The following is a 22405-nucleotide window of genomic DNA, read 5'->3' on the forward strand; positions in this document are numbered from 1 at the left end:
CCCCCCATCTATTCTCTGATCCCCCCCATCTATTCTCTGATCCCCATCTATTCTCTGATCCCCCATCTATTCTCTGATCCCCCCATCTATTCTCTGATCCCCCCCATCTATTCTCTGATCCCCATCTATTCTCTGATCCCCCCCATCTATTCTCTGATCCCCCATCTATTCTCTGATCCCCATCTATTCTCTGATCCCCCCATCTATTCTCTGATCCCCCCATCTATTCTCTGATCCCCATCTATTCTCTGATCCCCATCTATTCTCTGATCCCCCATCTATTCTCTGATCCCCCCCATCTATTCTCTGATCCCCCATCTATTCTCTGATCCCCCATCTATTCTCTGATCCCCCCATCTGTTCTCTGATCCCCATCTATTCTCTGATCCCCCCATCTATTCTCTGATCCCCATCTATTCTCTGATCCCCATCTATTCTCTGATCCCCCATCTATTCTCTGATCCCCCCATCCATTCTCTGATCCCCCATCTATTCTCTGATCCCCCCATCCATTCTCTGATCCCCCCATCTATTCTCTGATCCCCCCATCTATTCTCTGATCCCCCCCATCTATTCTCTGATCCCCATCTATTCTCTGATCCCCCCATCTATTCTCTGATCCCCATCTATTCTCTGATCCCCATCTATTCTCTGATCCCCATCTATTCTCTGATCCCCCCATCTGTTCTCTGATCCCCATCTATTCTCTGATCCCCCCATCTATTCTCTGATCCCCCCATCTATTCTCTGATCCCCCCATCTATTCTCTGATCCCCATCTATTCTCTGATCCCCATCTATTCTCTGATCCCCCATCTATTCTCTGATCCCCCCCATCTATTCTCTGATCCCCCATCTATTCTCTGATCCCCCCATCTGTTCTCTGATCCCCATCTATTCTCTGATCCCCCCATCTATTCTCTGATCCCCCCATCTATTCTCTGATCCCCATCTATTCTCTGATCCCCATCTATTCTCTGACCCCCATCTATTCTCTGATCCCCCTCATCTATTCTCTGATCCCCCCATCCATTCTCTGATCCTCCCTACCCCCACTCTCCTTCTTCTTCCTCTTTCCCCATGTTCCTCCCTGTAACATTAGCTCTTCTATAGGGGGCCCTTCTGTGGCCCCTGTGCTCCTCATCCTTGGACCCTCCTGTCCTCCTGCAGTGACAGCAGCGCCCCCTTCCGCTGTTGTCTCTTCACCTAAGGGGTTAAATCCACTTCCTCCAGGCCTTTGTATCCAGATCTGTGCTGCTTGCTACAATGTATCAGGCCAGGAGCAGAGGAGCCCACTGTGCAGCCCCTGGAGCTGCTGGACCCTACTTCCTGTAATCCCCCTCCCCCTCTGGACAGTCACTTCCCATGTGCTTCCATCTTGCTTCCCCCCTTGGTTCAGCCTGGCCCACATCTCTCCAGCTCTCCCCCCTCCTCCTCCATCCTTGGCTTCCCCTCCCCCTCCCCCTGTGTCTGCCACTTCCCTGTCTGTGTTTCCTGGTGCTCCTGGCCCTTTAAGAGGCAGAGCTGCTTGCTGGGAATACACGTCAGTTTCAGGACTTGCACTGTGAGATCAATGAGGGAGGAAGGAGGGGGCACTCACTTCTGCCTTCACTTCTCTCTTCCAGGAAGGAAAACAGAAAAAAAGCCCGAAAATCCAGAAACAGAAGCAGAACCCTCCCCAGGATCCTGCCCCCCCAAGTCCTGGCTGCTGGGTGCCAGCCCCCCAACTCCTGCAGCAATGTGCTAACTTCTGGGAGTCCCAGGGGTGACACAGCGGACCCCTGTGGCCATGGCTTCTGCACAGTTCTGTATTAAGGTAAGCGCCCCCTGTGTGTCAGGCTGGGGGTCCTCCCTGCAGGTGATGGGGGTAGGGGGGAGATTACTGCCGTCCCCTCTGTGCTATGTGACAATGTGCAGTGAGGGGTCAGGGGTATCCCAGAAGTGGCATTCTCAGGGTTAATCCTGTACTTTGTGCTCTCTTTAGTTCTGAGCCCCCCATTTGGTCTGATGTGACAGGTGTCTGCGTGACTGGGGCATGATGGGACGTGTCTGCTGCTGTAATCTGCCTCCTCAGTGGCTGTTGTCACCTGTCTCTCCTGAGCGGTCTCAGGACAGGTCCCCTTTCTGTTCATGGCACCCTGGAGATGTTATTAGTATAAGTGGCTGCTGTTTCGCCACATTTTGACTCCTTGTGCTCTTTATTATGCGTTGCGTATATAGCGCCATCATATTCCACGGCGCTGTACAGACATCACGTCCCACACTGGGGATCACAATCTACATTCCCTCTCATTACATCTTGGGAGGAAACACGGGAAGAACATACAAACTCTGTGCAGATGTGGTCCGTGGTGGGATTCAAACACAGGACCCCAGCACTACAAGGACCAGTGCTAACCACTCATCCACCGTACAGTGCTAACCACTGATCTACCGTACAGTGCTAACCACTGATCCACCGTACAGTGCTAACCACTGATCCACCGTACAGTGCTAACCACTGATCCACCGTACAGTGCTAACCACTGATCCACCGTACAGTGCTAACCACTGATCCACCGTACAGTGCTAACTACTGATCCACCGTACAGTGCTAACTACTGATCCACCGTACAGTGCTAACTACTGATCCACCGTACAGTGCTAACTACTGATCTACCGTACAGTGCTAACTACTGATCCACCGTACAGTGCTAACTACTGATCTACCGTACAGTGCTAACCTCTGATCTTCCGTACAGTGCTAACCTCTGATCTTCCGTACAGTCCTAACCTCTGATCTTCCGTACAGTGCTAACTACTGATCCACCGTACAGTGCTAACTACTGATCCACCGTACAGTGCTAACTACTGATCCACCGTACAGTGCTAACCTCTGATCTTCCGTACAGTGCTAACCTCTGATCTACCGTACAGTGCTAACCTCTGATCTTCCGTACAGTGCTAACCTCTGATCTTCCGTACAGTGCTAACCTCTGATCTTCCGTACAGTGCTAACCTCTGATCCACCGTACAGTGCTAACCACTGATCTACCGTACAGTGCTAACCTCTGATCTTCCGTACAGTGCTAACCTCTGATCTTCCGTACAGTGCTAACTACTGATCCACGGTACAGTGCTAACTACTGATCCACGGTACAGTGCTAACTACTGATCCACGGTACAGTGCTAACTACTGATCCACGGTACAGTGCTAACTACTGATCCTCCGTACAGTGCTAACTACTGATCCACGGTACAGTGCTAACTACTGATCCACGGTACAGTGCTAACTACTGATCCACCGTACAGTGCTAACTACTGATCCACCGTACAGTGCTAACTACTGATCCACCGTACAGTGCTAACTACTGATCCACCGTACAGTGTTATTCTCTGATCCACCGTACAGTGCTACTCACTGAGCCACCATACAATACTAACCACTGAGCCATAGTTCTGCTCTAAACAGCCCGTATTCTGCGGTGCGATGGTGGAGGTGACTTTAATCTGAACTGCGCAATATTGCAAACAATATAGTCTCATAGTGAAATTTGCAGGACTGGAAACCGTCAACATGCAGGGTAAGGCCGGCGTCACACTGCCGTGTGGGCGAGTGCTGTGCGAGCAGACATCACAGCAGCGGCCCAGTGTTTCTCTATGGGGGCAGCTCCCATCAGTGTGTAAAATCATAGCGGGCTGCGATTGTCTGCGGCTATCATCTGAGACGCGCCAATGCAAGACTATGGGTGCGAGAAAAAAACTCACACCATGCGACTACCGTCCGATTTTTACACACTAGTGTCTTTTGAAAAGCCGGCAATACATGTGCCTCGTACAGTAACATCACACTGACAGGTCAGACTGGAGATGGACGCATTACCCCCGTGCTCCTGCCTCTCGTCCAGTTCGTGCTCCTGTGTTAATCGTTACACAAGGCTTCTTATGACGCCGTGTGTGCTGACGTCACTGCCAGAGATACGAGCTGCCGGTCCTACCCTGTAACCTCGAAACTCCCCTGCAAAGAGGCTGCCCTGTGCCTGATACCGGGACCGTATCGGATGTGTCCTGGCGAGGGCGTAGTCACATGACTGGCGGCGCTCAGATGGCGCCCCGATTATCGGCTATTTGTAAGAAAACATGGAGAGACAAAGGACAAGTGATCCCAATATATGCAATTGTAAGTGTGACCACTATCACCAATAAACGACCTACGTGGGTATTAGGGGATGAATGCTGGGTAATATACTGGCTGCGGGGCCACACAAACAGCAGCATGTCATACAGAGAGAATTCTAGAATCAGTATATGTATGACTACTATCTAACTGCGTACAGGAATGAGCGTGACAACTGCATATAAATCACAATATAGTCTATGCCCACTAGTATCGGCCAACTAAAATGCTCCGCCCCAATATGATGCTATATTGGTGTATATCTATCTTATAATGGTATCCTAGGTCACAGACACCATATTAAAGTCATTGTAAATTGCCGTACCTGCAGTCATAGTAGCCTGTTGCGTGGACCCCGGCCTCACCTCGACGCGCGTTTCACCGCCTCGATGATTTTTCATGATCTGTAGCCAGTCCTTCCTTACAGGTACTATTACCCAGCATTCATCCACTAATATCCATGTAGGTTATTTATTGTTGATATTTGTCACATTGTATTTGTTATATTCACTCAATAAAATTGCATTTATTGGGATCAATCTTCCTGTTTTTCTCTACAGTTTTTCTTTGAAGGGATCATTTATTCTATGTGAGGCGCTTTTCTATAGTATTATATGTAAGAAAACATGTCTGCCTGACTGTCAGCAGCTGTGCAGAGATCCAGAGGCCAAAACACACTGTGGAGTCTAATGCACGGGGGCAGTATTATAGTAGTTATATTCTTGTACATAGGGGCAGTATTATAGTAGTTATATTCTTGTACATAGGAGCAGTATTATAGTAGTTATATTCTTGTACATAGGGGCAGTATTATAGTAGTTATATTCTTGTACATAGGGGCAGTATTATAGTAGTTATATTCTTGTACATAGGGGGCAGTATTATAGTAGTTATATTCTTGTACATAGGAGCAGTATTATAGTAGTTATATTCTTGTATATAGGGGCAGTATTATAGTAGTTATATTCTTGTACATAGGGGGCAGTATTATAGTAGTTATATTCTTGTACATAGGGGGCAGTATTATAGTAGTTATATTCTTGTACATAGGGGGCAGTATTATAGTAGTTATATTCTTGTACATAGGGGGCAGTATTATAGTAGTTATATTCTTGTACATAGGGGCAGTATTATAGTAGTTATATTCTTGTACATAGGAGCAGTATTATAGTAGTTATATTCTTGTACATAGGGACAGTATTATAGTAGTAAGATACTCTTGCTGATTGATCCCACCCATTGGACTATGGGCCCCTTTACCACTCTTGCAGTTTTGCCTTCGGAGATTTTCTTCTCTGGGGGAATTTCCTGAACCTACTTCACCTCGCTCTCAGCTGTGGGAGGATCTCCACTTGTGATATTTATTGGTCTGTTTTTTTTGTTTTGTTTTTTTTTTAAAAAAAGAAAAAAATCCTGTTTGTTTGGGAATTTCCCCATTTTGCCTGTAGCGGGTTTACATGGTTGATGCCAGAAATCTGTCTGTGCGCTGAGTGTAAGAACGTCTTGGCGAGGAGCGACCATTGCGCTAAAATACATTATTTTTTTTTAAATTCTCAGATTGGTGAAATGTCTGAATACGTTTAGCTCCAGGTATCTGCCATCTGTCATCCGTGAAGATTTGATCGAGAGCCTCGAGTAGCCAAAGAAATGACCGGCTGCTTATAGCGGTTGGTGTCGCGCAGCAACCAGCGCAGCTGGATAATTACCTGCTCAATAGAAGGGGTCATCCATTAGAGACCCCCCTATACAGTGTGGGAATTAATGTCCAGTATCTTTTTGCCGATTACTTTCCATACAGTTCCTCCCATCTGACTGCAGTATATACTCAGACCTGTTAAATATCACCGCACCCCACCGCTTACCCCCCAAAGTGAGGAGCCGCTGACTGTACTGGTAGATCACAGCTCTGTAGGATGAGGAGGGTTGGGGAGAGGGTCCTGTGCCCCTTTCTGGACCCGACCAGCTCTTGAATCTCTATGGGTCTGTGTGCCGGCCGATAAACCGTCCGCCCGCTCGCTGAGGGTCCCGTTACACGTAGCGACGCACCAACGATCCCGACAATGATACGATCTGGCTAAGATCGTTGGTGCGTCGCTAGTAAGCAGTCATACAGGCCGATCTTCACAACGACGCATCAGCGATGTCACTAACGACCCCGGCGATCGTTGGTACCATGTCACACGCTGTCTATAATAGCGATCCAGAATTTGAATAGGCGTCCGTCAGCGCTATCTATACGAGTTCGGAGTCGCCAACGAGGTCTCTCGTCGTTGATAAGGGGCGTCAAACACAGCGATGCACGCCAGCCAGCGGGACGCCAGCGATCAAACAATGATCCTGAACGTTCGCGCACGATCAGCGACATCGCAGCAGGGAGCCGGTCGTTTCCGCGTGTCACACTTGGCGAGATCGCTAGCGATGTCGCCGTGTGTAACGGGGGCTTGAGACTTCACGCGGGTGTGTGACTGGAGCCTTATTCTTAAGCGTTGCACCTGAGTGTGAGAGTGATGGGGGAGACCCTGCGGAGGTGTGCGCTGCCCCGCGCTGAGGTTACGGCGCTCTTCCACGTTGATCCGTGGACTGTCTGACCAGTTTGGTCGCTTTGTTGACTTCCGTTCTCCATTGGGCCGGATCCAAAGTCTAGGAGAGGATCGCAGACTCTCCCAAATGTATGGAAAGCCCTTAACCCCTCCGTCGCCAGGAGGTCCTATACTCCAGTCGTATACTGTGACGACGTAGGAATGGGAACCCAAAACGCGTCTAGTGACCGAGGGAAGGAGTCATGAGGAAGAAGGACACAGAAAGAGAAACCGGGAAGGGAAATTCTCCAGAGACAGGGTGAGACAGAGGTGGGAGGGTCACAAGAAGGAGAGAGGCGGCCGGGTGACAGGAAGGAACCGGAGGAGGAAAAAAGCCAGAAAAAGGGACATGAGGAGACTCAGAGGAGACTGGAGAAAATGGGTAAGAGCAGGTACCTCTAGGAGGGACTGCACTCACTGGGGAGTGTGGGGTTAAAAGTACTTGTGGCCGGGAGCAGGGTATGGATAGGAGTGAGGTGCACAGTACAACTTCCACTGACACTTCCTCCATCGCCGAAGCGTCCCTGAAAGGGTTAAATATGGCAGAGAGCAGATAGCCCAGGAGGCAGCGGGCAGAGGAGACTGGGCAATATAGAGAAGGCTGGGCAGATGCCAGAATATAGAAACACCAGGGCTAGAAATAAAATGACTGCGGAGCCGAGAAATAGGGCGAAAGAAGGTGGAAGTGACAGCGTGCAGAATGGGGCAAGGGGAGCAGAGCGGGACAGGGGGAGCGGGGCAATGGGAGCAGAGCGGGACAGGGGGAGCGGGGCAATGGGAGCAGAGCGGGACAGGACAGGGGGAGCGGGGCAAGGGGAGCAGAGCGGGACAGAGGACAGGGGGAGCGGGGCAGGGTGAGCAGAGTGGGATGGGGCAGGGGGAGCAGAGTGGGACAGGGGAGCGGGGCAGAGTGAGCAGAGTGGGACAGGGCAGGGGGAGCGGGGCAGAGTGGGATGGGGCAGGGTGGGCAAAGTGGGACTGGGCAGGGGGAGCAGAGTGGGACGGGGCAGGGTGGGCAAAGTGGGACTGGGCAGGGGGAGCGGGGCAGGGGGAGCAGAGCGGGACGGGACAGGGGGGGCAGGGTGAGCAGAGCGGGACAGGGGGAGCGGGGCAGGGTGAGCAGAGCGGGACAGGGGGAGCGGGGCAGGGTGAGCAGAGCGGGACGGGACAGGGGGAGCGGGGCAGGGTGAGCAGAGCGGGACGGGAAAGGGGGAGCGGGGCAGGGTTAGCAGAGCGGGACGGGGCAGGGGGAGCAGAGCGGGACGGGGCAGGGGGAGCAGAGCGGGACGGGGCAGGGGGAGCAGAGCGGGACAGGGCAGGGGGAGCAGAGTGGGACTGGGCAGGGAGGGCAGGGGCAGAGTGGGACAGAACGGGGGAGCGGGGCAGAGTGAGCAGAGTGGGACGGGGCAGGGTGGGCAAAGTGGGGTGGGGCAGGGTGAGCAGAGTGGGACTGGGCAGGGGGGGCAGGGGGAGCAGAGTGGGATGGGGCAGGGTGGGCAAAGTGGGACTGGGCAGGGGGAGCAGAGTGGGATGGGGCAGGGTGGGCAAAGTGGGACTGGGCAGGGGGAGCAGGGAGGGGGAGCAGAGCGGGACAGGACAGGGAGTGGGGCAGGGGGAGCAGAGTGGGATGGGGAAGGGTGGGCAAAGTGGGACGGGGCAGGGGGAGCAGAGGGGGACAGGACAGGGAGCGGGGCAGGGGGAGCAGAGTGGGATGGGGCAGGGTGGGCAAAGTGGGACGGGGCAGGGGGAGCAGAGCGGGACAGGACAGGGGGGCAGGGGCAAGGGGAGCAGGGCAGGGGCAAGGGGAGTGGGGCAGGACAGGGGGAGCAGGGTGAGCGGGGCAAGAGGAGCAGAGCGTGGCAGGATGAGGAACGGGGAAGCGGGAAAAGGGGAGTGGAGTGGGGCAGGGAGAGCAGATCATGGTAGAGGGAATAAGGCAGGGGGAGGCAAGGCAAAGGGAGCAGAGGAGACCGGGCTATATAGAGAAGGCTGGGCAGACGCCAGAATATGGAAAGCCAGGGCTAGAAATAATATTACTGCGGAGCCGAGAAATAGATTGAAAGGGCAAAAGTAGGTGGAAGTGGCAAGGCAGGGTGAGCGCGGCTGGAGTAGCAGGGCAGGGTGGGGTATACAGCTCCAGCTGAACTGAGCACAAAATTGAGGACAAGGACATAGTTATGAGCAAACGTTTTGTTGATTTTTTTTTGTTTTCTTTTTGAGGGGGTATAAGGAGCTGCAGTTTAGAGGATTCCTTGGAATCTAAGGTCAAGACTGGGCTGTAGCCACACGTCCCACCCAGGGGCCCCTGCACTCCTGTGCCAGGTGGGTGACAGCAGGTGCTGCCAGTGCCAGGGTGTGGTGCAGCCAATGGCAAGTGGCACGTTTTCCCACTAGTTTTCTTTTTTTTTTCCTTCAGATTTTTGTCTATGTCTTGTATAATAACAGACATCAATTTATATAATGGAGCGGCTCAGCAGTCAGTATCACACAGGAGAGGATTAGATACATGGCTCAGCAGTCAGTATCACACAGGAGAGGATTAGATTCACGGATCAGCAGACAGTATCACACAGGATAGAATTAGATACACGGCTCAGCAGTCAGTATCACACAGGAGAGGATTAGATACACGGCTCAGCAGTCAGTATCACACAGGAGAGGATTAGATACACGGCTCAGCAGTCAGTATCACACAGGAGAGGATTAGATACACGGCTCAGCAGTCAGTATCACACAGGATAGGATTACATACACAGCTCAGCAGTCAGTATCACACAGGAAGGGATTAGATACACGGCTCAGCAGACAGTATCACACAGGAGAGGATTAGATACACGGCTCAGCAGTCAGTATCACACAGGATAGGATTACATACACGGCTCAGCAGTCAGTATCACACAGGAGAGGATTAGATACATGGCTCAGCAGTCAGTATCACACAGGAGAGGATTAGATACACGGCTCAGCAGTCAGTATCACACAGGAGAGGATTAGATACATGGCTCAGCAGTCAGTATCACACAGGAGAGGATTAGATATAAATGCTCAGCAGTCAGTATCACACAGGAGAGGATTAGATACACGGCTCAGCAGTCAGTATCACACAGGAGAGGATTAGATACACGGCTCAGCAGTCAGTATCACACAGGAGAGGATTAGATACACGGCTCAGCAGTCAGTATCACACAGGAGAGGATTAGATACACGGCTCAGCAGTCAGTATCACACAGGAGAGGATTAGATACACGGCTCAGCAGTCAGTATCACACAGGAGAGGATTAGATACACGGCTCAGCAGTCAGTATCACACAGGAGAGGATTAGATACACGGCTCAGCAGTCCGTATCACACAGGGTAGGATTAGATACACGGCTCAGAAGTCAGTATCACACAGGGTAGGATTAGATACACGGCTCAGCAGTCAGTATCACACAGGGTAGGATTAGATACACGGCTCAGCAGTCAGTATCACACAGGAGAGGATTAGATACACGGCTCAGCAGTCAGTATCACACAGGATAGGATTAGATACACGGCTCAGCAGTCAGTATCACACAGGATAGGATTAGATACACGGCTCAGCAGTCAGTATCACACAGGATAGGATTAGATACACGGCTCAGCAGACAGTATCACACAGGAGAGGATTAGATACACGGCTCAGCAGACAGTATCACACAGGAAAGGATTAGATACACGGCTCAGCAGACAGTATCACACAGGAAAGGATTAGATACACGGCTCAGCAGTCAGTATCACACAGGAGAGGATTAGATTCACGGATCAGCAGACAGTATCACACAGGATAGAATTAGATACACGGCCCAGCAGTTAGTATCACACAGGAGAGGATTAGATACATGGCTCAGCAGTCAGTATCACACAGGAGAGGATTAGATACACGGCTCAGCAGTCAGTATCACACAGGAGAGGATTAGATACACGGCTCAGCAGTCAGTATCACACAGGAAAGGATTAGATACATGGCTCAGCAGTCAGTATCACACAGGAGAGGATTAGATACACAGCTCAGCAGTCAGTATCACACAGGAGAGGATTAGATACACGGCTCAGCAGTCAGTATCACACAGGAGAGGATTAGATACACGGCTCAGCAGTCAGTATCACACAGGAGAGGATTAGATACACGGCTCAGCAGTCAGTATCACACAGGAGAGGATTAGATACATGGCTCAGCAGTCAGTATCACACAGGAGAGGATTAGATACACAGCTCAGCAGTCAGTATCACACAGGAGAGGATTAGATACACGGCTCAGCAGTCAGTATCACACAGAGAGGATTAGATACACGGCTCAGCAGTCAGTATCACACAGGAGAGGATTAGATACATGGCTCAGCAGTCAGTATCACACAGGAGAGGATTAGATACACAGCTCAGCAGTCAGTATCACACAGGAGAGGATTAGATACACGGCTCAGCAGTCAGTATCACACAGGAGAGGATTAGATACACGGCTCGGGGTTATTTCCATGTTTCTGGATCGCTGCCGCTTCTATTTGAATACTGGAATATGTTCTTATTATAACTTCATATTCAAAGCCTCGTCCTCATGATGGCCGTCGCCCCCAGTATTTACATGTGAGGCTCCTGCTCTTCACAGTGTGAGGTATGAGGGGCCGGGGGGATTCTGAATACTAAGCGACACAGTAACGGTGCAGAAATGTAACGCTGTTACCCATAGCAACGGTCCGACTGCAGCTCCATCTTTGTGTCATTGTGTTACCGGATGTTGGCAGCCATTGACGACTGACGATCCACAGCAACCAATTGGATTCTAGTTTTCATTTTCCAGTGCAGGGGCAAAAGATGTAAACCGTGATCTGATTGGTTGTGCTAGGTCCATAGCAACCAGTCAAGCTCAAGCTTTCATTACAGCTTTTCTATTTGAGTTTTTAAAATGAAACCTGTGAGCTGATTGGTTGCTGTACGAACCTCCTTTTTCTGTTTTATTGCCCATATCAGCCAATAAAATTGCTGCTCTCATGTTTTTCTCTTCACTTCCAGGATGAATCCTGGGCTCTCATTGGGTGCTATAGATAACATTAGTTATATATATGTATTATCCAAAATGTCTGCCGTTGTCAACAGCAACTCGAGAGCAGCAAAGATTTACATCTGTTCTCTTCATTATTATTACAGCAAGAACACATTTCATACTCCCCTCCAGAAAGCCCAGGGCAAAACTGTGTCACACCATCCCCCTCATCTCTCCATGTCTCCGGGCCACGTACCTACAGGATGGAAGAAGATCCTGTCAGACTGCCGGCACACCTACGTGAGTACCTATGTTACCTGTGTACGAGCGGAGGAGGGGACAACTGCACTGAGAAAATGTCTCCCATAAGTAGTCACTCATCACATGTATCCATAGCCCCAAATAGAAGAGAAGGACCTGCTCTAATACCGCCCCTGTGTACAAGAATACAACTACTATAATACTGCCCCCTATGTACAAGAATATAACTACTATAATACTGCCCCTATGTACAGGAATATAACTACTATAATACTGCCCCTATGTACAAGAATACAACTACTATAATACTGCTCCTATGTACAAGAATATAACTACTATAATACTGCTCCTATGTACAAGAATATAACTACTATAATACTGCCCCCTATGTACAAGAATATAACTACTATAATACTGCTCCTGTGTACAAGAATACAACTACTATAATACTGCCCCCTATGTACAAGAATATAACTACTATAATACTGCTCCTATGTACAAGAATACAACTGCTATAATACTGCCCCTATGTACAAGAATATAACTACTATAATACTGCTCCTATGTACAAGAATATAACTACTATAATACTGCCCCCTATGTACAAGAATATAACTGCTATAATACTGCCCCTATGTACAAGAATATAACTACTATAATACTGCCCCTATGTACAAGAATATAACTACTATAATACTGCCCCCTATGTACAAGAATATAACTACTATAATACTGCTCCTATGTACAAGAATATAACTACTATAATACTGCCCCTATGTACAAGAATACAACTGCTATAATACTGCCCCTATGTACAAGAATATAACTACTATAATACTGCTCCTATGTACAAGAATATAACTACTATAATACTGCTCCTATGTACAAGAATATAACTACTATAATACTGCCCCTGTGTACAAGAATACAACTACTATAATACTGCCCCTATGTACAAGAATATAACTACTATAATACTGCTCCTATGTACAAGAATATAACTACTATAATACTGCTCCTATGTACAAGAATATAACTACTATAATACTGCCCCTGTGTACAAGAATACAACTACTATAATACTGCCCCTGTGTACAAGAATACAACTACTATAATACTGCCCCTATGTACAAGAATATAACTACTATAATACTGCTCCTATGTACAAGAATACAACTACTATAATACTGCCCCTATGTACAAGAATATAACTACTATAATACTGCCTCCTATGTACAAGAATATAACTACCATAATACTGCTCCCTATGTACAAGAATATAACTACTATAATACTGCTCCCTATGTACAAGAATATAACTACTATAATACTGCCCCTATGTACAAGAATATAACTACTATAATACTGCCTCCTATGTACAAGAATATAACTACCATAATACTGCTCCCTATGTACAAGAATATAACTACTATAATACTGCTCCCTATGTACAAGAATATAACTACTATAATACCGCCCCTGTGTACAAGAATATAACTACTATAATACTGCCTCCTATGTACAAGAATATAACTACCATAATACTGCTCCCTATGTACAAGAATATAACTACTATAATACTGCTCCCTATGTACAAGAATATAACTACTATAATACTGCTCCCTATGTACAAGAATATAACTACTATAATACTGCCCCTATGTACAAGAATATAACTACTATAATACTGCCTCCTATGTACAAGAATATAACTACCATAATACTGCTCCCTATGTACAAGAATATAACTACTATAATACTGCTCCCTATGTACAAGAATATAACTACTATAATACTGCCCCTGTGTACAAGAATACAACTACTATAATACTGCCCCTGTGTACAAGAATACAACTACTATAATACTGCCCCTGTGTACAAGAATACAACTACTATAATACTGCCCCCTGTGTACAAGAATACAACTACTATAATACTGCTCCTATATACAAGAGTATAACTACTATAATACTGCTCCCTATGTACAAGAATATAACTACTATAATACTGCTCCTATATACAAGAGTATAACTACTATAATACTGCCCCCTATGTACAAGAATACAACTACTATAATACTGCCCCTTATATACAAGAATATAACTACTATAATACTGCCCCTATGTACAAGAATATAACTACTATAATACTGCCCCTATGTACAAGAATATAACTACTATAATACTGCCCCTATGTACAAGAATATAACTACTATAATACTGCCCCTGTGTACAAGAATATAACTACTATACTACTGCTCCTATGTACAAGAATATAACTACTATAATACTGCTCCTATGTACAAGAATACTACTACTATAATACTGCCCCTGTGTACAAGAATATAACTACTATAATACTGCCCCTGTGTACAAGAATATAACTACTATAATACTGCCCCTGTGTACAAGAATACAACTACTATAATACTGTCCCTATATACAAGAATATAACTACTATAATACTGCCCCTATGTACAAGAATATAACTACTATAATACTACCCCTATGTACAAGAATATAACTACTATAATACTGCCCCTGTGTACAAGAATACAACTACTATAATACTGTCCCTATATACAAGAATATAACTACTATAATACTGCCCCTGTGTACAAGAATACAACTACTATAATACTGCCCCTGTGTACAAGAATACAACTACTATAATACTGTCCCTATATACAAGAATATAACTACTATAATACTGCCCCTGTGTACAAGAATACAACTACTATAATACTGCCCCTGTGTACAAGAATACAACTACTATAATACTGTCCCTATGTACAAGAATATAACTACTATAATACTGCCCCTATGTACAAGAATATAACTACTATAATACTGCCCCTATGTACAAGAATATAACTACTATAATACTGCCCCTATGTACAAGAATATAACTACTATAATACTGCCCCTATGTACAAGAATATAACTACTATAATACTGCCCCTGTGTACAAGAATATAACTACTATAATACTGTCCCTATATACAAGAATATAACTACTATAATACTGCCCCTATGTACAAGAATATAACTACTATAATACTGCCCCTATGTACAAGAATATAACTACTATAATACTGCCACATATGTACAAGAATATAGCTACTATAATACTGCCCCTATGTACAAGAATATAACTATTATAATACCGGCCCTGTGTACAAGAATATAACTACTATAATACTGCCCCCTATGTACAAGAATATAACTACTATAATACTGCTCCTATGTACAAGAATATAACTACTATAATACTGCCCCCTATGTACAATAATATAACTATTATAATACCGCCACTGGCGGCCAGCAGGTACTGATGGGGTGACTGGCGGTCACCAGATACTGATGATGGAGGTGACGGGTGGTCACCAGATACTGATGGAGGTGATGGGCGGTCACCAGATACTGATGATGGAGGTGACGGTCAGTCACCAGATACTGAAGGAGGTGACGGGTGGTCAGCAGGTACTGATGATGGAGGTGATGGGCGGTCACCAGATACTGATGATGGAGGTGACGGGTGTTCAGCAGGTACTGATGATGGAGGTGATGGGCGGTCACCAGATACTGATGGAAGTGACGGGTGGTCAGCAGGTACTGATGATGGAGGTGATGGGCGGTCACCAGATACTGATGATGGAGGTGACGGGTGTTCAGCAGGTACTGATGATGGAGGTGATGGGCGGTCACCAGATACTGATGGAGGTGACGGGTGGTCAGCAGGTACTGATGATGGAGGTGATGGGCGGTCACCAGATACTGATGATGGAGGTGACGGGTGTTCAGCAGGTACTGATGATGGAGGTGATGGGCGGTCACCAGATACTGATGGAGGTGACGGGTGGTCAGCAGGTACTGATGATGGAGGTGATGGGCGGTCACCAGATACTGATGATGGAGGTGACGGGTGTTCAGCAGGTACTGATGATGGAGGGGATGGGCGGTCACCAGATACTGATGGAGGTGACGGGTGGTCAGCAGGTACTGATGATGGAGGTGATGGGCGGTCACCAGATACTGATGATGGAGGTGACGGGTGTTCAGCAGGTACTGATGATGGAGGTGATGGGCGGTCACCAGATACTGATGGAGGTGACGGGTGGTCAGCAGGTACTGATGATGGAGGTGATGGGTGGTCACCAGATACTGATGGAGGTGACGGGTGGTCAGCAGGTACTGATGATGGAGGTGATGGGTGGTCAGCAGGTACTGATGATGGAGGTGACGGGCGGTCACCAGATACTCATGCTCTTTACGCTCCTCTTAATTCTGTTTCCCCGTCTCGGCTGTGATGTGACCCGCGTGTCTCTGGCAGGAGTTGGTGATGGGCTCCAGGGTTCCCGGTGTGGCAGAGGTCTCGGCCTGACCCGCCATATACCCCCCACCCCCCGCATACAGTCACACACTACTCTGTACAGTCATGCAGAAATAATCCAACGGTTGTGTCCGGAACATCTCACAGTGGAGCTCACAGAAAAAGGGGAATTCTCCGCTCAGAGACGTTGCACAATTACATGGGAAATGTTCTTACTACCAAGGATCCGGGTTTATTTAACTCTTTATTGTGCAGCTGAGAGAAACATACACAGAGATGGCGAGAAGTTAGGAAACACCGACTACTGCATCCATAACTGTCAGGGTATACGGACTGGGTGTCAGGAGTAGGCAGCGGGACTGACAGCCGCTCACAATATATAGACAGGCAGGTTGTCAGATGAGGAGCTGCTGTTGTAGCATTCTGTACTCCGACGCGCGCCATGGTCCGGGGCAGTGATGGCGGTGTAATTGGGGTTTATCTGATCAGTTACCTCCATGTCAGACTCTGGAGAACAGAGATGATTGGGTAGAACTAAGCCTTGTTTGGGTGCGATGCGGCAGAGCTTGGCTGCTTTCAGTAATGTTATTTGGTGACTGTATGGGATTGTTAGTTGTGTGTGGCGGTATTATTTAGCGCAGTACATGCCACTATTACTTGGGTAGTTATTGCAGGCTTATTTTTAATGGAATTACTTTTCCTACAATTATTTTCGGCACTGTTTTGACCCCTATGCACTATTTGGCGGTATTAATGTGGTCTGTAGGTGAGTTGATGCTGTATACAGTGTATATTCTCATTCGTGTGCGCTGTGGAACCGTTTCTACCGCCACCCCCTCCTATTATTGTGGGCGCCGCTCCTCTCCCTTCTTCCTGCGGCTTCTCCTTTCTCCACAAGGGAAATTTCCTATTTGGGAACGTGAAGTGGAAGGAATTTACTACGTGGGACGATGAGGTTTCCTGCATCCTACTTCTTGGATGGGACCTGAGTTTCCTAATGGAGATGACAAATGAACTTCACCTCCGGGGACCCCTGTGAACCCGGCGGCTGCTTAACCCCTTCCACCATATCCGAGGCTGAGTCTGAGCGAATACTCGTCACAGCTGAGGGTCTGTTACAGCTGCATCCAGTGTACACTATTTTGTGTGAGATAAATATGGCAGTGTTCTGAGAGTTTGTTACAATCCCCAATTCCTAAAAAGTTTGGCTACAAAGAAAGTTGTAAAAAAAAAAAACTACTGCAATTATTTGGAAATCTCCTACTGCCATATATTATTGCACCGATCAGAAGGTGAACATTGGAGATCTCTCCACTGTAGTTGAAAAAATGATCTTCTTTAGAAATAAATGTCAGTGGTACGGAACAATTGGGACGGGGTCAACAAAAGGATCCACAAGTATTATGAAAAACAGCCGGAGGGTCAATTCTCATCTGAGTCATGTGACTGTGTATGAAAAGAGCTTGTGAGAGAGGCAGAGTCTCTCAGCAGCAAAGATGGTCGGAGGTCACCAAGCCGTGGCTAAAAATCGGGTAACAAGGCCAGCAGTCCATATTGGATGCTCGTGCTTTACATGCCCTCAGGTGGCACTGCAATATATACAGGCATGAAGCACTGCATGGGCTCAAGAATAATCCAGAAATCATAGTCTGCGATCAGTCTATGTACATATACAAGTGCAAGTGAAAGCTAAAGAAGTCATATCAACACCATCCAGAAACGCTACCGCCTTGCCTGGGTCGCAGCCTCTGGGTGGGGGCAAAATGGAAAACTGTTCTGGTCAGATGAATTAGAATGTGAAATTCTTTATGGCAAATCCAGACGCTGTGTCCTGTGGACTCAGGAGGAGAGGGACCGTCCAGCTTGTTATGGAGGAGAGGGGATCATCCAGCTTGTTATGGAGGAGAGGGACCATGCAGCTTGTTATGGAGGAGAGGGACCATGCAGCTTATTATGGAGGAGAGGGACCATGCAGCTTATTATGGAGGAGAGGGACCGTCCAGCTTGTTATGGAGGAGAGGGACCGTCCAGCTTGTTATGGAGGAGAGGGACCGCCAGTTTGTTATGGAGGAGAGGGACCGTCCAGCTTGTTATGGAGGAGAGGGACCGTCCAGCTTGTTATGGAGGAGAGGGACCGTCCAGCTTGTTATGGAGGAGAGGGACCGTCCAGCTTGTTATGGAGTAGAGGGACCGTCCAGCTTGTTATGGAGGAGAGGGACCGTCCAGCTTGTTATGGAGTAGAGGGACCGTCCAGCTTGTTAAGGAGGAGAGGGACCATCCAGCTTGTTGAGGAGGAGAGGGACCATCCAGCTTGTTAAGGAGGAGAGGGACCATCCAGCTTGTTAAGGAGGAGAGGGACCATCCAGCTTGTTAAGGAGGAGAGGGACCATCCAGCTTGTTAAGGAGGAGAGGGACCATCCAGCTTGTTAAGGAGGAGAGGGACCATCCAGCTTGTTATGGAGGAGAGGGACCATCCAGCTTGTTATGGAGGAGAGGGACCATCCAGCTTGTTATGGAGGAGAGGGACCATCCAGCTTGTTATGGAGGAGAGGCAGTACCCAGCTTGTTATGGAGGAGAGGGACCATCCAGCTTGTTATGGAGGAGAGGGACCATCCAGCTTGTTATGGAGAAGAGTGACCATCCAGCTTGTTATGGAGGAGAGGGACCATCCAGCTTGTTATGGAGGAGAGGGACCATCCAGCTTGTTATGGAGGAGAGGCGGGACCATCCAGCTTGTTATGGAGGAGAGGCAGTACCCAGCTTGTTATGGAGGAGAGGGACCATCCAGCTTGTTATGGAGGAGAGGGACCATCCAGCTTGTTATGGAGGAGAGGCAGTACCCAGCTTGTTATGGAGGAGAGGGACCATCCAGCTTGTTATGGAGGAGAGGCTGGACCATCCAGCTTGTTATGGAGGAGAGGCAGTACCCAGCTTGTTATGGAGGAGAGTGACCATCCAGCTTGTTATGGAGGAGAGTGACCATCCAGCTTGTTATGGAGGAGAGGCGGGACCATCCAGCTTGTTATGGAGGAGAGGCAGGACCATCCAGCTTGTTATGGAGGAGAGGCTGGACCATCCAGCTTGTTATGGAGGTGAGGGACCATCCAGCTTGTTATGGAGGAGAGGCAGTACCCAGCTTGTTATGGAGGAGAGGGACCATCCAGCTTGTTATGGAGGAGAGGCAGTACCCAGCTTGTTATGGAGGAGAGGGACCATCCAGCTTGTTATGGAGGAGAGGCAGTACCCAGCTTGTTATGGAGGAGAGGGACCATCCAGCTTGTTATGGAGGAGAGGCAGTACCCAGCTTGTTATGGAGGAGAGGGACCATCCAGTTTGTTATGGAGGAGAAGGACCATCCAGCTTGTTATGGAGGAGAGGCAGTACCCAGCTTGTTATGGAGGAGAGGGACCATCCAGCTTGTTATGGAGGAGAGGGACCATCCAGCTTGTTATGGAGGAGAGGGACCATCCAGCTTATTATGGAGGAGAGGCTGGACCATCCAGCTTGTTATGGAGGAGAGGCAGTACCCAGCTTGTTATGGAGGAGAGGGACCATCCAGCTTGTTATGGAGGAGAGTGACCATCCAGCTTGTTATGGAGAAGAGTGACCATCCAGCTTGTTATGGAGGAGAGTGACCATCCAGCTTGTTATGGAGGAGAGTGACCATCCAGCTTGTTATGGAGGAGAGTGACCATCCAGCTTGTTATGGAGGAGAGGGACCATCCAGCTTGTTATGGAGGAGAGGCGGGACCATCCAGCTTGTTATGGAGGAGAGGCAGTACCCAGCTTGTTATGGAGGAGAGGGACCATCCAGCTTGTTATGGAGGAGAGGGACCATCCAGCTTGTTATGGAGGAGAGGGACCATCCATCTTGTTATGGAGGAGAGGGACCATCCAGCTTGTTATGGAGGAGAGGCAGTACCCAGCTTGTTATGGAGGAGAGGGACCATCCAGCTTGTTATGGAGGAGAGGCGGGACCATCCAGCTTGTTATGGAGGAGAGGCGGGACCATCCAGCTTGTTATGGAGGAGAGGCGGGACCATCCAGCTTGTTATGGAGGAGAGGCAGGACCATCCAGCTTGTTATGGAGGAGAGGCTGGACCATCCAGCTTGTTATGGAGGTGAGGGACCATCCAGCTTGTTATGGAGGAGAGGCAGTACCCAGCTTGTTATGGAGGAGAGGGACCATCCAGCTTGTTATGGAGGAGAGGCAGTACCCAGCTTGTTATGGAGGAGAGGGACCATCCAGTTTGTTATGGAGGAGAAGGACCATCCAGCTTGTTATGGAGGAGAGGCAGTACCGAGCTTGTTATGGAGGTGAGGGACCATCCAGCTTGTTATGGAGGTGAGGGACCATCCAGCTTGTTTTGGAGGTGAGGGACCATCCAGCTTGTTTTGGAGGTGAGGGACCATCCAGCTTGTTTTGGAGGTGAGGGACCATCCAGCTTGTTATGGAGGAGAGGGACCATCCAGCTTGTTATGGAGGAGAGGGACCATCCAGCTTATTATGGAGGAGAGGCTGGACCATCCAGCTTGTTATGGAGGAGAGGCTGGACCATCCAGCTTGTTATGGAGGAGAGGCAGTACCCAGCTTGTTATGGAGGAGAGGGACCATCCAGCTTGTTATGGAGGAGAGGCTGGACCATCCAGCTTGTTATGGAGGAGAGGCGGGACCATCCAGCTTGTTATGGAGGAGAGGCAGTACCCAGCTTGTTATGGAGGAGAGGGACCATCCAGCTTGTTATGGAGGAGAGGGACCATCCAGCTTGTTATGGAGAAGAGGGACCATCCAGCTTGTTATGGAGGAGAGTGACCATCCAGCTTGTTATGGAGGAGAGTGACCATCCAGCTTGTTATGGAGGAGAGGCGGGACCATCCAGCTTGTTATGGAGGAGAGGGACCATCCAGCTTGTTATGGAGGAGAGGGACCATCCAGCTTATGGAGGAGAGGGACCATCCAGCTTGTTATGGAGGAGAGGCAGTACCCAGCTTGTTATGGAGGAGAGGGACCATCCAGCTTGTTATGGAGGAGAGGGACCATCCAGCTTGTTATGGAGGAAAGGGACCATCCAGCTTGTTATGGAGGAGAGGCGGGACCATCCAGCTTGTTATGGAGGAGAGGGACCATCCAGCTTGTTATGGAGGAGAGGCGGGACCATCCAGCTTGTTATGGAGGAGAGGCAGGACCATCCAGCTTGTTATGGAGGAGAGGCAGGACCATCCAGCTTGTTATGGAGGAGAGGCAGGACCATCCAGCTTGTTATGGAGGAGAGGCAGGACCATCCAGCTTGTTATGGAGGAGAGGCAGGACCATCCAGCTTGTTATGGAGGAGAGGCTGGACCATCCAGCTTGTTATGGAGGAGAGGCTGGACCATCCAGCTTGTTATGGAGGAGAGGCTGGACCATCCAGCTTGTTATGGAGGAGAGGCAGTACCCAGCTTGTTATGGAGGAGAGGGACCATCCAGCTTGTTATGGAGGAGAGGCAGTACCCAGCTTGTTATGGAGGAGAGGGACCATCCAGTTTGTTATGGAGGAGAAGGACCATCCAGCTTGTTATGGAGGAGAGGCAGTACCCAGCTTGTTATGGAGGTGAGGGACCATCCAGCTTGTTTTGGAGGTGAGGGACCATCCAGCTTGTTATGGAGGAGAGGCAGTACCCAGCTTGTTATGCGCGCACAGTTCCAGCACCACTAATGTATGGGGGGCATTAGTGCCTACGGCAGTGGCTTCACGGGTGATTGAACAACATCTGCTCCATCCAGACAACGTCTGTCTCAGGGAAGACCTTGTATAATTAAGCAGGACAATGATAAACCACATACTGCGTCGATCACAGCTGTACGGCTCTGCAGAAGGAGAGTCCGGGGATGAAGCAGCCGCCTGCAGTCCGGACCTTTCACCAGTAAAAAACAAGGATCCTTAATTGTGGAGGAGCGAGAATCTGACATCAGCCAAGAAGGGGACAAGACTCCCCAATCTCCAGCGATTGTCCCCTGATGTCCTCGATGTTTGCAGACTGCTGTAAGGAGCGGAGGAATCCTGCGTTATGGCGGCCGGGACACAACTGTTCCCCAGC

At 48.7% G+C, this 22405-nt stretch overlaps 1 protein-coding gene across 1 annotated transcript in view; it reads left to right on the forward strand.

Annotated features, from left to right (window-relative positions):
• The first annotated feature begins 1446 nt into the window (after nt 1-1446).
• ETV6 (ETS variant transcription factor 6) overlaps nt 1447-22405 on the forward strand; it is a 28398-nt gene continuing 7439 nt past the window's right edge. Inside the window, exons 1-2 of the mRNA XM_073544058.1 lie at nt 1447-1815; nt 11898-12033. Of these exons, the coding sequence (XP_073400159.1) occupies nt 1789-1815; nt 11898-12033 (163 nt within the window). The 5' untranslated portion in view covers nt 1447-1788. The remainder of the gene's footprint in view (nt 1816-11897; nt 12034-22405) is intronic.

Source organism: Dendrobates tinctorius, unplaced genomic scaffold (genome assembly GCF_039654945.1).
Source record: "Dendrobates tinctorius isolate UK_male_01 unplaced genomic scaffold, ASM3965494v1 ptg000136l, whole genome shotgun sequence".
In the NCBI taxonomy this organism is placed as follows: Eukaryota; Metazoa; Chordata; class Amphibia; order Anura; family Dendrobatidae; genus Dendrobates; species Dendrobates tinctorius.